A 17,792-nucleotide genomic window follows, 5' to 3' on the forward strand; every position below is an offset into this window, starting at 1 on the left:
CTTATTTCTTTATTGCCCACAAGGGGCTAAACATAGAGGGGACGAACAAGGACAGACAAATGGATTAAGTCGATTACATCGACCCCCAGTGCATAACTGGTACTTTATTTATCGACCCCCAAAAGGATGAAAAGCAAAATCGACCTCGGCAGAATTTGAACTCAGAACATAACGGCAGACCTAACAGTTTCTATCTAATAGTTATCTATTTACCTATCTTTTTTTTTCTGTCATTCTATTTCATTGACTATCCTACTCACTCTTACTTGCATGTCTGCCTATCTGCCAGCGTATCTACTCGAGGTAAGATGAAGAGGATCTTCATGCAGACTCTTCACTGGCAAATACATATACATGTTGATAGGTAACAGTACTGCTATGGTGGGGTAGGTATGTTTTTGGTAGAGAAATGGCTTAGCCCAGTGGTCCAAAACATTTTTACTCTTGAGGAGTCTTTGAAATAAACTACATCATCATCATCATCATCATCATCAATTATTATTGTAGCATCTTTCCCTTTCATAAAGTCCACTGTGCAACACTTTGAGCAAGTACCTTTTATTCTACCCTTGATGCCTTATGAGTAAATGATGATTATATATATATATATATAATATATTCAAGCGTATCAGTGCCAAGCAGTGTTTAGGCATAAACAAACTTTCAGTTAGTTAAACTATGTTTGTAACATATTCCAACTTTTTAAAGGCAAATTCATTGCAGTTACCATGGTGAAAATATTTTCTCTTATAGTAAAGGGTGTAAAAACACCATGTCTGTCCAGTGCTGACTTCTGTTGGATTCCCAAATGTAGTATTTCTATCTCTTTAACTATTATCAAAGGGAAATACCTAAGAGAGGCAACTCTGAGCAGACTTAAAGCCATAGCTCTAACAAAATCACTGTTAATAACATTGACTGAGTTTTGCTATTAGACTGCCAGACCGGGAGAAATTCAGCAGTATCAGTGTCAAGCATTGTTTAGGCATAAGCAAACTTTAGGTTTGTTAAAATATGTTAATTGTATGGCTTTAAATCTGCCCACAGTTTGCTCCCTTTCGTATTTCGCATTGATAACAACCAAAGGGCTAGAAATGCTGTCTGGGAATCCAACTGGAACCAACACTGATAGATATGGTGTTTTTGCACCTTTTACCATAACAGAGAATATTTTCTCCTCAGTAACTGCAGTGAATTTGACTTTAGCAGTTTCAGTTGTGCCAATCAACAGAACAACCTGCTTGTGAAATTAATGTGCAAGTGGCTGAACACTCCACAGACATGCATATATAGTTATCAGGGAGATTCAGCATGACACAGAATGTGTCAAGGCTGGCCCTTTGAATTACAGACACAACCCACTTTTGCCAGCTGAGTGAATTGGAGTAAAGTGAAATAAGGTGTCTTACTCAAGGATACAACATGCCACCAGGTATTGAACTCACAACCTTATGATCATGAGCTGAATACTTTAACTACTAAACCACATGCCTATATTTGAATGTGTGTGTGTGTATTCATCTTAAGAGAGTATCAAGTAATATATTGATGATAGAAAAATGTCAATAAAATTTGAAAGTTAGCAGTCCAGTCTTCTTTCACCACTTTAAGAATGATATTTATTTTTCAGCTTTGTTGATGTAAAATAATGAAAAATAAACTTAACCTGATTAGTGAGTCCCTAATGACTTGTTCAGATCATAAGATGTTTTGTTTTTTTTTAAAAGCACAGTAAGCTTTACTCTGAGGGTTTTCTAACTGCAATGTATATGTCTTGCCATGATGTTTAAGTTAAATTCACCATAACTGCTTTTTTTAAAAATCTATTTATCTTTTTCTGATTTTTTTCTTGTTCAGCTGAGGACTTTGCCTTATCAGAATCAGTCATTCAAAATAGTGTGATAAATACAGCAGAACTGATTGATTCAGTAACTGACTCTCCCATATTAGAATATCCTTCTGTCAAGTTACCTCCTGCATCTTCAGGAAGTAAAATACAAGAACTATCCAGCCAAGTTGTAAGTTCTCTTTGATATTCTGGTCAAACACCAAACATTTTCTTTTCAATTTTTCTGAAAATAAAACAAAATAATGTAGAATTTATTGAAACATATACACTGTGTATTTTGTTAGAATTATGATTATAAAACGGTTAAAACTGATGACAATAGAGAACTAAGTGTATCACCAAAAAACATTACAGATCATCTACATTAAACATAGACCCACAGTCCATCTATATTACATCTGCACCTTTTTTTTTGTGACCCTTGTTCTAATATGTTGTTCAGAGAAGTTTCCTTTCTGTAACCTCTAAGATTCAGTTCCATTGCTTAACTTCAGCTGTTACAGTATTAAATAGATGAGCTACAATTACTTCAGATGACTTTCCTTTAACAAGTTCTTGTCTGTTCTACATGGCTTCCTACATAGACTGATGTGTACAGTGTGAAGTGTCATGGCTGGATTGAAAGCAAAACTGGAGCTGTTGATTTGAACTCATAAATCCATATGATATTATCATACTCATTATCCTTTAACATCCATTTTCCATGCTGGCATAGGTTGGACTAAATATCAGTGCCCTAAGTGAAGTATAAACTCTGCCTTTCTCATCTATGACTTGCACAGTGAAGGTACTGTCTATAAGTACAGTACACTAACCAATTGTGCTACTAGTTCAATATCTTTGTTAGTCTGTATTTTCACCTCATAATAAACTAAGCTCTCAAAAGTTGATCTTGCATATCCTTATATTTTATCCATTAACACTTTAGACCAGCCTTACTTAGTTTTGTTGATTTATTTATTAAAGTATCCTGAGGAATTTCTTATACCAACATATTAAAAGGGCAAAAGAATTGAACATATCTCAACTCAGGATACCAAAACGAAAAATAGTCAAGAAAGATATTATTCTGTTTGTCCACACTCGTGATTCAGAAGTCCAAACTAGGTTTAACTACTTAGCATTTAAACTGGCCATATCTAGCCCATATATCTTACCTGTTTTATATAAAAACTGACCAGATTTGGCCTCTCACATCTACCTTACAAAATCATTCTAAAAATAAAATTTTTAAGGTACAACATAATACATAATTAATTCAAAACAGTGTGAATAAATAAGCATTTCTGATCCTAGAGTAACTTGAATACTAAATGATTAATACCAGTTAGACAAACTACTAATCCTGTTCCAAAGCACAAAAGTTAAAGATTTAGTCAAAGAAAGCTGTGTCATCAACATCAAACATCACCAAAAGAATCTTAATAAACACTTCAGAAGGGCAAACTTCACAGTTTGAAATAATTCTGAATTTCCTGTTAAAACTTGTAGAGAAGGTAGGTATGGAACATGAAGTACAGATAATGTTATCTATTTGGTAAATAGTTCTAAGATCTTGTTCATGTCACCTGCTGGTTCAACAGCTATCCACAAAGGATACATATGAATGGATGAGTTGGAAAACTTCTGGAGAAGGTTGTTGTTGGTTAGAGTTAGAGATAAAGTTAGGGTTCCAAAAGTGTGGAGAAGAGTGATTTTTAAAAAAATGAATTTTAGGAAAACATTTTTTTCAGAATTCTGATCTTTGTATTTTTTAAACATTGGAATTCAAAATAAATGTTTTAAGAAAAATTGAGAAAAAAAAAATAGAGTTTGTGATGAGTGAAAGAGCGATTCAAATTTTGAAAAGCTGTTTTGGATGGGAAAACCACAATTTCCATTGCTGGAAACATAGAAGGTTTTGAAAGAAATTTTTTGTAGAAGGAAAATGCTCAATAAACTTTGATTATATCTTCCTATGCTTTACTTCCTACAGAAAGAATTAGAATGTCTACCAATGTTTTCAAAGACTGTGGTGACAGAGGAACAACTGTCCCTATTGTGGCCTCGACCACAGTCTATTGTCCAGAAGGAAGGGAACCATTTTGTCCCAGATGAGGTCCTCCACATATATCTGTCGACTATGTCAGATATTAGTAAGTTGTTTGCTCTTCCTTCACATTTACCACTCTTGGTGTTATCATCATCATCATTAATATTATTATTATTATCATTGTTGTTTTAGTATTGTCATTGTATATATCACTTGATATATCGTCATTCTCGTTATTGTTGTTATCATCTTGATTGTTGTCATTGTTATCATTTTCATCAACTTTTCAAACATGTACATGTCCTTACGTGCATTATTTAAGTTAGTTTCTAAGTTGAGTTCCATGAAGGTCAGTTTTTACCCTTTCGGTTTTCCAGAGTCAATAAAACAAATTACCTATCAAATACTCTTCTTTTTCTATTCACTACAGCTCATACTCCACCCATACCTACCTCTCTACCTCACATCACCCTTACTGTTTCACTATCCTTCTCCAGGCCCTACACTAGCCATTAAACCCAATGTCCCCTCCTTCAATTCAGCTTTAATCTTCTGGAACTTTCTCACAGCAGATGGTGACTTAAAACGATGTTCAAACTGAACAGCGATTATATAGGTGTCACCAGTCTCACATGACCTGTGAAGAACATAGCTTCCATCTCTCTTTCCCTCTCCAAATAAACCATGGTGATGGAGGAATACTCAAAATGAATTGTCTCACCCCACCCCACCTATTTTGTCTTTTGTTATTCACTAATTTTTTTAATTTTTTTAAACAGGCATACATTCTGTGGCTCAAGTGTGGAACTGTCGAAAGTTCATGTTCACATCTATGGGCATCACAACAATCATTAATTTACAGTCACCTGCATATGAGTACAACACCACCTGTATCCTGTGTCATGTTAGCAGTCGACTGTGTGTGGAGAAAGCCAGCTACAAAATCATCATCCAGTCTTTTCAGGTAAACAGTTTCTTGCTAAATTGATTCTCTAGTTTGTAGGGTTCTTTTACTTTTATTCCTGAGTTGAAGCAGTAATTTTCATCAGTTTCAACAATGAGTATTCATTGGTTTGATCAACAAAATTACCAGCTTGTTGAATTAGTGCCTGAACATTCCACTAACACATCTTTCTGTTTAATGAATCCTTAATGTAGTTCTTGGGCAGAATCAGTATGACAGACAGTAACAAGGCTGTCTTTCCAGCCATTGATTTTCTTGATTGTGCTTTTGACTTGTCAGTTTCAGTGGTTGGTCCCTCAGATGGATCTGTGTTAAGAAGATCTGCTCTCTCTCATGAATTCACCTCATACAGCAACCTCTCACACTTCTTTCTTTTCAATATCATTGAGCGCTAGTGTGCCCCTATCATTCCATACACACTATTCCCCATGACATCTCAATTCTCTCTAGTTCACTGCCCTACAATCCAGAACATTTCACATCTCCAATTCTCATGTCATGTAGCATGTGCAAACCTCTTGTTTTCTGCTTTTCTCCTCGATAAGTACACCTGATGTGTAGCTTCTTTTAGCTACTTTGTATAGTTATCTGCTTCTTTCTTACTTCCAGTCTTTCCAGATCTATCTGTTAGCTTTAATAACCTTATCTACAGTACTATTCCATTATTATATCAACTTATCTCTGGCTGAAAACTTGCCCAGCTACACATCTGCTCTCTGGTTTGCAGAAAGTTGTGACATGGGAACCTACTGATGTCCTTTATAAGTTTCCACCTCCTCTTTCTTGTCAAATTTGTCAAATTTATGACTGTTCAATAGTTCTTTAAGCTTCTGTATCTTTCTGCTCAAAATAACCTTGTGTAATTAAGTCCATCTAGCTCTTACTCTGAAGTCACTAATCACTTAAGCTATGTTGTATGTTACATTCCATACCAAGAAATTACCTTTCTTTCAGTAAATAAAGAATATCTGGTTTGTGTGTTTACTTGACTGGTAGATAATCTTGTGAAGGGCTGGTTTTGTAGTTATTGTTGTTACTTGTAGAGTTACAAAACTCCAGTCCTCTGTTCTAGATAAGTACCTGTTCATTGCTATTGTGGAGGTCTTATAGCACAGTTCTACCTGCATCATTCCTCTTCCCCCATTACTTCTAGGTAGGTATAGATGATCAACATTTGCTTTTGGGTGGTGCATGTTCTTAAAAATTAGTATTTTTCTTGTCTTCGTGTCCAGACATTGGAGCTCTGTAAAATTCCAGTTAATGGTGTTACAACCTTATTGGACTTCTGGAAGTGCCAGGGTATTAATGGCTTCAACGTGAATTTTAGAGTAGAGTTCAGTTTTTAGTACGAGTCTTATTCTCCTTTAATATCATCATCATCATCATCATCGTTTAGCGTCCGTTTTCCATGCTAGCATGGGTTGGACGGGTCAACTGGAGTCTGTGAAGCTGGAAGGCTTCATCAGGCCCAGTCAGATCTGGCAGTGTTTCTACGGCTGGATGCCCTTCCTAACGCCAACCACTCCGCGAGTGTAGTGGGTGTTTTTTACGTGCCACCTGCACAGGTGCCAGACAGAGATGGCGAACGGCCACGAACAGATGGTGCTTTTACGTGTCACCGGCACGGGGCCAGGCGATGCTGGCAACGGACACGAACGGATGGTGCTTTTACGTGCCACCGACACGGGGCCAGACAGAGCTGGCAAACGGCCACGAACGGACGGTGCTTTTACGTGCCACCGACACGGTTGCCAGACAGAGCTGGCCAACGGCCACGAACGGATGGTGCTTTTACGTGTCACCGGCACGGGGCCAGGCGAGGCTGGAAACGAACACGAACGGATGGTGCTTTTACGTGCCACCGACACGGGGCCAGGCAGAGCTGGCAAACGGCCACGAGCGGACGGTGCTTTTACGTGTCACTGGCACGGGGGCCAGCCGAGGCTGGCAACGGACAAGGACGGATGGTGCTTTTACGTGCCACCGACACGGGGCCAGACAGAGCTGGCAAACGGCCACGAACGGATGGTGCTTTTACGTGCCACCGACACGGGGCCAGACAGAGCTGGCCAACGGCCACGAACGGATGGTGCTTTTACGTGTCACCGGCACGGGGCCAGGCGAGGCTGGAAACGAACACGAACGGATGGTGCTTTTACGTGCCACCGACACGGGGCCAGGCAGAGCTGGCAAACGGCCATGAGCGAATGGTGCTTTTACGTATCACCGGCACGGGTGCCAGACGAGGCTGACAGCGGACACGAACAGATGGGTCACTTAACCCCCGCTTTCTGATATATGATTTGATTTTGATTGTTCTCACTGGTCTTGCCGGGTCTTCTCATGCACAGCATACTTCCATAGGTCTCGGTCTCTGGTCATTTCCTTGGTGAGACCTTTCTTTTCTTATTTTTTCCTTCATTTATCACCAGGTATTTATAATTTTCCTGTGGGTCAAGCTCCTTGATGGTAGTGTCAGTATCTAATTTATTGAAAGCTGTTTGCCTGAGCTTGCCTCTTACAAAAGTTGCTTTAGCACACTTATCAAGGCCAAAGTCTATCTCAGTGTCATTGTTGAATTCTTAAACAGTTATTAGCAGCTGTATTAGCTCTTCGTCATTTCTAGCAAACAGCTTCAGATCATCCATATAGAACAGATGGTTTATTGTCATATTGTAAACTTTGAACCCATGCCTGGTGTTATTTAGTTCGTTTGAGAGTGGGATCAGTGCCATGCAAAAGAGCAATGGGGAGAGGGAGTCACCTTGAAAGATGTCTCATTTGATGTTGATGTTGTTAGTTTGGCTCATCCCATTACTATGGTTTAGAAGGTTCCACTTGGCCATGATACCTTGTAAGAATTTGGAGATGACAAGAGAGATCTTATATATTTCAAGGGCCTTGAGTATCCAGTTATGTGGGACAATATCATACGCTTTCCTGTAGTCTATCCATGTCATACTCAGGTTTTTCTTTTTGCTTCACCAATTCTCTACAATCATTTTACTTTTGAGTAATTTATCTTTGCAACCATAAGAATTCCTTTTCCAGCCTTTTTGAGCTTGTGGATAGATCTGTCAGTTAATATGGATGTGAGGATCCTGTAGGTGGTGTTGAGACATGTTGGTAGTTCTTTGGATTTTTTGTGTCTTCAGTTTTTGGTAGAAGGTATGTTGTTCCTTTGGTCAGTCAGGCAGGTATTTGCTCTGGGTTCTGGTTGACATCAGTCAGAGATGCAGCTAAAGTTTGGTGTACTTCTGTCAGACAATTTAGCCAGAAGTTAGGAATTTGCTCCAGTCCTGGAGTTTTCCATTTGTGAGATTTCTGAAGAACACATCTTAGCTCTTATATTCCTATTGCCTTCCATTTCTGCTCTTCAACTTCATCCAGTCTCACTTTCTCACGGTCTATCCAGTCAGCTTTAGCATTATATTCTTTTCTGTTGCTCTATATCTTCTTCCAGAACTCTTCCATTTCCTCAGTCTTATGTGGTTCCTTTACTTCTATCTTCCTTTTGCCAGTTTCCCTATAAAATTTCTTTGCATTCCTCTTGAATATCTTATTTTGTTGATAAAATTTGATTTGTTTGTCATTCCTTCTGAGCTTTTGGGCTTTCAGTTGTATTCGTTGTCTCAATTGTTCCTCGGTTGCAGGGAGGTTTATAAAATCTTTGATTTTATATTTTTGCTTAATTTTTCTAGCTCATTTCTTCTTAACATTTACTCCTCTAGCAAGTTCATCGAGAACTGATACATCTACCCACAGAGATTCAATCTCTTTTTGTACTGCTGCTTTCCACTTAGGAGGTCTATTGACATGGTTGGTCCTTTTCTGTGTTGTCCTGATACCTAATTGAGTAGTTACAACTTTAGCAGTGGAATAGATGAGGTTATTTAAGGCCGTTAAGTCATTTCCCTTATTACTTAAGATCTGTCTAAAAGCAACATTGTATATCATGATTATGTTGTTTTTTATGCTGTTTGAGAATTTTGCCAGTTGTTCTCTAATGATGATGTCAGTAGTTCTCTGATAATATCTTCTTTTGCTTCTATGATTTTCTCTTTATTATTCACCTCAAATTTTATGTCATACCATTTCTGGTGTTCCTGAGGTAGGTATACTTCCTCCTCTTTTTCCACATATCTGTTTTTCACTATTCTTTCTTTAGCTTTCTTGTTAAGATATACTCCTCATACACTGGGTTCTGTGCATCTGTTACCTATTTCATCTGCATTGTTGCTGTTTTCATTTGGTGTACCATGAGATATTTGTATTCTAATTTGGTTAATTTCAGCATCAGTCAATCTTTTATTCTTAATAATGTCTCTACATACATTACATAGTTTATTTGCATCTATATATTTGCATACTTCATTGCCTACTAAGTTTCTCCAGGAAATATAAGTTTGTACTGAGAGGTTATTGTTTGGATATAGTTGGGCTGTATATAAAGCCTTCAACACATCTCTATAATCCTCTCTAGTCCATTTCATGTATTTTGCTTTAGGTAAGGTTTTTGGTGGTATTACTACAGACCTAGGGTTAGGGTTATCATGGATTTGGTTACCTAGTATTTCGTCCATCTTTATGTTCTAAGTTCAAATTCCTCTGAAGTCAACTATGCCTTTATCCTTTCTGGAGGAATTAAATAAGTACCAGTTGAGACATGGAGTTGATCTAATCAACTAACCCCTGCCCCCTGAAATTGCTGGCCTTGTGCCAAAATTTGAAACCATTATTATTATTTCAATTTTAATAATTAATAATTATCAAAGAGGCAATTGCCTCACAGAGGCAATGACCAAGGTCTTTGGTATTATGTTGTGCTTGAGAAGACCCATCAAGCCAAGCAAAATCACAGTCATGGTAGATACCACTGTCACGGAAATGGCACCTGTGCTGGTGGCACATAAAAGCACCCATTACACCCTCAGAGTGGTTGGCATTAGGAAGGGCATCCAGCTGTAGAAAATGATGCCAAATCAGACTGGAGCCTGGTGCTTGCTTTTACATGCCTTCCAGCATGCCAACCCACTCAAACTGCCCAACCCATGCTAGCATGGACAACGGATGTTAAATGATGATGATGATGATGACATATTCAGCTTTCTCTTTTCTTTTGTAGGTCAAAATCCTGGCTCATGATATCCAAAGTCTTTCTTATGCAATTATTACATTAAGCCAGTTGTTCAATTTATACAAAACAGAATCAGGCATCAGTATCCCATTATTAGAAGTAAGTTTCTGCTTTTTACTCTTTTCACAGTAAAATTTTGGCTCGATCTGTAAGTGCTGAAATAGTGTTGTTTTCAAGGAACCAAGTTTATGTCACCAATTTGCCAATGAATGTAATTATTTACTATGAATTAATTGTTAATTTATTGTTTTAGTTAATTACATGTGTCTGTGTGAGTCCCCTACTTGTATGTGCCCCATTTGCTGATTTCTATTATGCCTCTGGTATATACTTACTGCCCCCACCCCACTCAGTCAAGTGGGCTTGTCTTGTGAGTTACTTGGTGACCCCAATAATGCCAATTCCATGAAAAAGGGACCCAGTATACACTGTAAAGTGTTTGGCATTAGGATGGGCATCCAGCAATAGAAACTATGTAAAAGCAAGTATTGAAGACCAACACAGCCCCCTAGTTCATCAGATCCTATTTAACTGTCCGACCCATGTCAGCTTGGAAGCTGGACATTTAATGATGATGATAGTCGTGATTATGATATACAGATAAGTTACTTAATTATCCCTTCTGAAATGTGTAGTATATTGACTGTATTGATTTCATGTATTCTAACAAGCAAGGTGATATTTATGCAGTTACTCAACCTGCTGGAAACAGTGCCCACAGCTCCTTGAAGCCATATCCTAGTTAAAAGAAAGAAGGGCATATGTTGCAAAATTACAGAAAGTCAAAATGATTTGGGTCAGAATGCTTTTGATCATTGATCTGATTTATCATAGATGATGTGGGGTAAACAACAACAACAACCAGAGCAACAGCAGCAATATCCTGTATCAAATTTCAGTACATTGATAGATATAATTCTCCATGAGGCGTTGCTCCAGCATGGCCACAGTCAAATGACTGAAACAAATAAAAGAGTATTAAGTAGATTAACACTAACTTAACTATTGGTTTTTCATTCAGATAGCATCTAAAAGTAATTCATTTTTTTCCCTGTTCCCATACCAACAAGTATATGTTTTTATGCATTTGCTGAGAGATTTTCTTATAACTTCTGCACTGAAGAGGTCATAATTATTTGAAACACAGGGCATTTGTTTTTGATTACAGTCAGTTAATCAAGTCAAGCAATTTCCGTCCCAGAAATCCCAGTTCAGAAATGAAGCAGGAACGTCTGGTGTGGGTTTTAGTCACATTGGTCTTTCACTAGTTAAAATAACACATCTACTCATGCCATGACCACAGACGATAGCAGTAGTTTGCTAACTGAACTAGTTGATCCTGACAGTTGACAGTTTGTTGTCTGTTCATCCACTCAGCATCAGTGATATTCACCATTGATTTGGTATGTTCATCTGCCAAAATAATTCATGTCCACCATGCTGCATCCCATGATTTCAACATACCCTGGCTCAAGTGGTTACATGCTCTTGTACTCTTTTACTTGTTTCAGTCATTTGAATGTGGTCATGCTAGAGCACTGCCTTTAGTCGAGCAAATTGACCCCAGGACTTATTCTTTGTAAGCTTAGTACTTATTCTATCAGTTTCTTTTGCCAAACCGCTAAGTTACGGAGACGTAAACACACCAACATCGGTTGTCAAGCGATGTTGGGGGGACAAACATACACACAAATATATACATATATATATATATATATATATATATATATACATATATATGACGGGCTTCTTTCAGTTTCTGTCTACCAAATCCACTCACAAGGCTTTGGTCGGCCCGAGGCTACAGTAGAAGACACTTGCCCAAGGTGCCACACAGTGGGACTGAACCTGGAACCATGTGGTTGGTAAGCAAGCTACTTACCACACAACCACTCCTACGCCTATTTAACTTATAGTTGGGACCCAGACAGATGCTACTACTCCAAGTCAGAGCAGACTTAGAAACAATAGTGGCTGAGAAGTGGTCACACTCCTCAAAACCTTACAACTCCCAAACTAAAGTCCAACTACCAAATGTAGTTTAAAGTCATACCCAGGACAGAATAGTGAAACAAACCCATTCCCAGATTTGCTACCATTAATGTTTAATTTCATTTTATATAGAAAATCTTAATTCACAGATGCAGTTAATTTATTCTTTGTAAAAAAAAAAAAACCAGCAATATCACATATTATGAAGGGAAGTATTCCAACATGGTCATAGCCACAATGGCTAAAACAAACTAATCAATATATGTAATTGCTCTGAATATAGTCATTATCTTTGCTTAGATTACAGATTCACCATCGCTGCCTTACAGAGGAGTTCTACTTGATGTATCTAAAGGACGTGTACCTAATATAGTAAGTTTCAATTCATCTCTCTCTCTCTCTCTCTCTCTCTCTCTTTAATTATCTAACTGAATATATCACATGACCAACCAGACTGTCAGATGTTATTACATGTCACTGGGCACCATCCTGCTGGTGCATCTCAGCAGAGACAAAGAAACCAGCAATGATAGCACAGGCAGATATTGAAGCTGTACTGAGATGTATTAGGGATGATACCAAGTACATAGCAAGAGGCAACAATACGGCACCATTTCAGTGCTTTTCAAGTCAGAAACCTTCGCTATGAAGCACTCAATGGCCCCTTGCAAAAACCAGCAAGATCATTATGTATTCATCCCATTTGGGAAAAAGAATAGTGCATATCCACATTCTCAGGATTCCACCAGGACTTGACATGGTGGCTTCTGGGATGTGTAATCAAGCAAGGGTCAGATACCATCCCGATAGAGGTGACAGAAACTGCCAGGGTGGATTTGGAGATACTTCTCCAGATCAAGTCCAAAGACTTCACAAGAATCCCAGACCACATCAATCTCCAAAACAGGATGGTATTGCACATAATGACTGAGAGCAGAAGGCCGCATTGTTTCATTTGTGGAGAAACTACTCATTTGTGAGCTTTCTGCCCTCAACTGATAAAAAGTGCAAGGGGTCGATGGCCTCCATTGCTGCCTATGTCAGGACAAGGATCACAAGCAACACTGGCTGATAACTTTAGGCCCATAACTCTGCTGAACACAGAGTTTAAGATTTTGGCATAGGTCTTAGTGAAGAGGTCGGCACTTGGCATCAAAGATTTAGCTGGGGAGGTGCAACATGACAACCTCTACTTCATGCAATACATCATAGAAAGGGTAGGATGTAAACCTAGATTCGGTGGCACTGTTGCCAGGCACTTACTGCCCTCTAATAGGTGGCAAAATCGGTCAGTAGAACATCCACTCTTGAATTTTAATAGAGGGTTAGTGGTGGAAAAGTGTGATGATGCACTCCGAGAGGCTCTGTTCTGGAGGACTTTTGAGCCTGGGATGATGGATAACTTCCAGAAATCCCTTGCTTGGCAGTGCTAACAGGGGGCACTCTGTCAATGTCAAATACCAAAGAAGCAAATAGTTCTCTTTCTTTTTCTTGTTTTTATTATTTTGGTTTGTTTTAAAAAAAACAAATGTCTAGTATATATATTGTACACAATTTTGTTTATTCTGATGAATTATTTAGTCCCCCCACCACCACTAAAATAAGACAACTTTGGACAATATGTTCTTTTGTCTGTTACAGGAAACTCTGAAAAACATGCTTGACAATATTGCTTACATGAAGTTTAATCAGGTACTATGAATTATTCATTTTCGTAAACTTTTTCTTGTTATTTCTGTTTATCTTGCATACCAAAACTTGCTGACATTGCTTCAATTTTTCATCTATTTGCACATTTGATTGACTGATTGATATCTCTTAAAGATTATAGATAGGAACAGGTTTATATTTTGTTGTCAACGTCGGCAGCATCTTGGTTCCATAACATCTAAGCCCTGCATCTCCATCCAGACACCATGCATTCAGTTTCTATATTTTCCTATGAGCTTCCCTTCACCATCAATGGGTCAGCTCAAAAAATAGCATACCCATGACCTGTTGGGTCACCAGGGAAGTCTGAGTTTCCCAGCAACAGAGTTTTGTTTTGTAGGTTTTTTTTTTTCTTTTCCATGTTATTTTGCATGCTTTCAACAAATATGACATCAAAATCATGCATAACTGGCTCCTTTCCCCAGAAAAGGAAAGATTTGGCTGCTATTTCTTGCACACCCTGCTACAACATAACAGTTCAAGTCCTTTATTGCAAATAGCTGTTACATGGTAGCAGGGCGTGCTAGAAATAGCAGCCAAAGTTTTGGAGGTGAGATATGTTGAACGCTCTCGAAAGAAACCTATGGAAAAAGACTATTTCACATTAAGGTTATGAAAAAGGTCTTTTTCAAATTATTTACCTTATTTTAAAAGTCATTTTCACTTAAAAATATTTTACCTATCATAATGTGTCTGATGGAAAAGTTAGGGTTCTTTCCCTTTCAGAATGAAGTTATTTTCGGAATATTTTCCCATTGTGCACCATTTTGGGTATTTATACCCCAAAACCCCAAATATCTCAATAACTACTGGTCCGATTTACGCGAAACTTGTTTTATTCCATTCATATTCACATTTCAGGGGCACTTTACTTTCAAAGTATTTTCCCATTATGCACCAGTTTGGCTGTGTAACATTGCAAGCAAGCAAGATTAAACTTCACTCTTAAGAGTATATATAGATGGCAGCTATATTCATTGCTTTAGACAATCTCTTTCTGGTAGCTGTATAGTGATTATAGTGATAACTGGGCCTAGTGCTGTTCACCCACAGGACACATGCCAGTTGAGAGTCCATCACCTGAAGTTCTATCCTTATTTAGGCTGTTGTTTGTATTAATTCTTTTATTCATTAATCTCATACTGAAGAAAGTGGTAAGGTGTCATGGCCATCAGTATTTTTATCAAAACACCATTTTTTGAGGGGTTTGCCCCAAAAGACTCAAAGGCACCTCTCTACCCTTAAAAGAATAAGTTAGCTACAAGTAGTAGTAGTAGCCGTGCTACTGTTGTTACTTTCTCTTCCATATTCCTTTTTCTCTTCAGATACATTTGTACACTCGATTCCGGTATCAAACCAGTTCAGCATGGCAGTTGTGCTACAGCTGTAGGTATGTATCTACTATAATAATACTCTTGTGTGTTTCTCCGTCACAACATATGAATGAGAAAGGAAGGGGTGATGGCAAATTTGGTAGTGGGATGGTGGAAGTTCGACAGTGGAAAAAAAATCGAACAGCGTTTCAACTCTGCATGTGTATGTATGTGTGTATGTAAAAGGAAGTCGTGTGTGTGTGTGTGCATGCGTGCAATGGAAGTAAGATGGTGAACATTCAACACTGAAAACAAACATCAAACAGCATTTCAACTCTGTGTGAGTATATGTGTGTACATGTACAAGGGAAGTATGTGAATGTTTGTATCTGTGATAATTTTGTACCTTATATATAATACAATTAGCCATCATTTTTGACGGCATGGGGCCAGCTAGTATAATACAATAATCTTTACAACATCCCCCCACCATCTTACATGCTTCTACCAAATACAATATGAACCAATAAGAGAGCCTTTTTTTGGTTGCCAAACTTGCTAGAAATAGCAGCCAAATCTCGTTATGGCAACACCATAGTAATCTTAAGAGAAGAACATTGAATAATGCAGATTTGAATGCCCACTGACTGAACAAAAGACAGTAATGGCCACAGTTTAAATGTCTTTGATCATATGTCTGCTTAATTAGGACTTAAAAGGGATTCAAGATTGAAGCTAAGTTCTTAGTACTTCACGATATCTATTCTGACTTTCTGCACTGTGATTTTGAATCCCACCTAGATCAACTTTGCCTTTCATCTCTTCAGGATTGATAAGAAAGAAGTACCAGTTGAATGCTGTGTGGCAGAAATGTAAGAATATCAGACTAGATGTCTTGTGCTATTCGTTAAGGTTCTTTGCAGTCAGTGTTCAAATCCTGTCATGGTGTTCTTGCATAGTAGATTTAATCAGTCACTTGGTTTAGCACAACCAGTTTATAGCCTTAGGTGCTTTTAGTAGAGTCAACTTTGCTGCAAGCACTCAAGACAGGTCTCCTGTTCGTGGATACCTTCTTCCTTCCTTCCTAGCAGCTTCAGAAACCCTGTACAGAGTTACAAGTACTGCCTTCACTTTTGATAACTGGCAATCTGTTGGTTACAATGGTGAGTGTTCCAGTTGATCCAATCAACAGGAGTGCCTATGTGGTAAGTAGCTTGCTTACCAACCACATGGTTCCGGGTTCAGTCCCACTGCGTGGCACCTTGGGCAAGTGTCTTCTACTGTAGCCTCGGGCCAACCAATGCTTTGTGAGTGGATTTGGTAGACAGAAACTGAAAGACACTCATCGTATATATATATATATGTATGTATGTATATGTTTGTGTGTCTGTGTTTGTCCCCCCAACATCGCTTGACAACCGATGCTGATGTGTTTACATCCCCATAACTTAGTGGTTCGGCAAAAGAGACCGATAGAATAAGTACTAGGCTTACAAAGAATAAGTCCTGGGATCAGTTTGCTCGACTAAAGGCGGTGCTCTAGCATGACCACAGTCAAATGACTGAAACAAGTAAAAGAGTATGCAAATAGCCGAGCATGCCACAGACACACATACCCTTAATGTAGTTCTCAGGATGATTTTGCATAGCACAGAATGTGGCAAAGCTGGCCCTTTGAATTGCAGGTACAACTCATTTTTGCCAATTTAGTAGACTTGAGCAACATGAAATAAAGTGCCTTGCTCAAGGACATGATGCACTGCAGGAAATTAAGTAGTAAATTTCTGTTTTGCTTATACTTTTGTGTCTTTCCTTCAGAAAGATGTTGTACATAATATCAATGTTTATAACATGAATTGTTACCTATTGCAGTGAGCTGTTGGAGATTGATAAGTTCTGCATGGATCGAGGCATGCAGTTGATTCCAGCAGTTGATGTTCATCCGTCTGTCCAATTTGAAGATTTGCCATTCTTGCAATGTGTATTTTACGACTATATCTCACATTTTACTAATTCAGAGTAAGTAACCACATTTCATTAAAGTTTACACATTCGTTTAACTGTTTTATGTTCATAGTTCTCTTGCTCTTTCCTACTTTCTCTCTTCTCTCCGACCTCTCTCTCTGTCTCACTCACTCTCTCTTCCCATCTATTTCTCCTTCTCTATCTGTTTATCAGAAGTAGAGAGCTTACTCTGAGCCCATTCATTATCATTACATATTTTTTCCTCATTTTAGTTTTTTTCCTCTTCAGTTAAGCAAGGAACTATAAAACCCTATGATGCAAAGTTTGGCTTTCTTTCAGACAAATCTAAAATTGTCGTAAACAATGCAGCAGCCTCATTATTGTTTCTTCTTTTTCTCATAATTATTATAGCTATTAATTTAATTACTAATAGCAGTGGATGCCAGAAACAGACTGACTTACAGTATCGGGTTAGTTCTCTTTACATAGGGGTGGTTGAAAGCTTCTCTTCACAACCACATGGTTTCACATGTTATTCTACTGTGTGCCACTTTGATTCAGCTAAAACTAATAATAACAAATATGGTTATAGCTTAGAAGATATTTCCTTCTACACATGCGAAAGAATTTTAAAGAAACTGCCTACTTTTTTCACAACCATCTCACGAATACACATTCATGAGATGGTTGTGATCTCTAAACAGTTTTGAGTTGGAAATGGAAAGAGATGCATGAACATGCAACACGCATGTGCACACTGGATTTATAAAAAGAAGAGAGGAATAAAAACACAACACAAATGTCAAACAAGTTATATGATAGTCTGCATG

General features: G+C 38.1%; 1 protein-coding gene and 1 long non-coding RNA gene across 4 annotated transcripts in view; one reads left to right on the top strand and one right to left on the bottom strand.

The window, feature by feature from the left end:
* Positions 1 to 17,792, top strand: part of LOC115214018 — a 60,476-nt gene that overhangs the window by 21,362 nt on the left and 21,322 nt on the right. For all 3 annotated transcript variants that reach the window (XM_036504865.1, XM_029783038.2, XM_029783037.2), the window contains 8 exons: positions 1,858 to 2,018; positions 3,825 to 3,984; positions 4,661 to 4,845; positions 9,971 to 10,081; positions 12,275 to 12,346; positions 13,616 to 13,666; positions 15,010 to 15,074; positions 16,870 to 17,016. In XM_036504865.1, the coding sequence (XP_036360758.1) occupies positions 1,858 to 2,018; positions 3,825 to 3,984; positions 4,661 to 4,845; positions 9,971 to 10,081; positions 12,275 to 12,346; positions 13,616 to 13,666; positions 15,010 to 15,074; positions 16,870 to 17,016 (952 nt within the window). The remainder of the gene's footprint in view (positions 1 to 1,857; positions 2,019 to 3,824; positions 3,985 to 4,660; positions 4,846 to 9,970; positions 10,082 to 12,274; positions 12,347 to 13,615; positions 13,667 to 15,009; positions 15,075 to 16,869; positions 17,017 to 17,792) is intronic.
* Positions 704 to 17,140, bottom strand: LOC118764293. Its single transcript, XR_005000097.1, has 3 exons — positions 17,130 to 17,140; positions 7,242 to 7,245; positions 704 to 776 (listed from the first exon to the last, which is right to left on the bottom strand). It is a non-coding gene; the product is annotated as an uncharacterized LOC118764293 (long non-coding RNA).

The sequence above is a fragment of the Octopus sinensis genome, linkage group LG7, assembly GCF_006345805.1.
Source record: "Octopus sinensis linkage group LG7, ASM634580v1, whole genome shotgun sequence".
NCBI classification, from domain to species: Eukaryota; Metazoa; Mollusca; class Cephalopoda; order Octopoda; family Octopodidae; genus Octopus; species Octopus sinensis.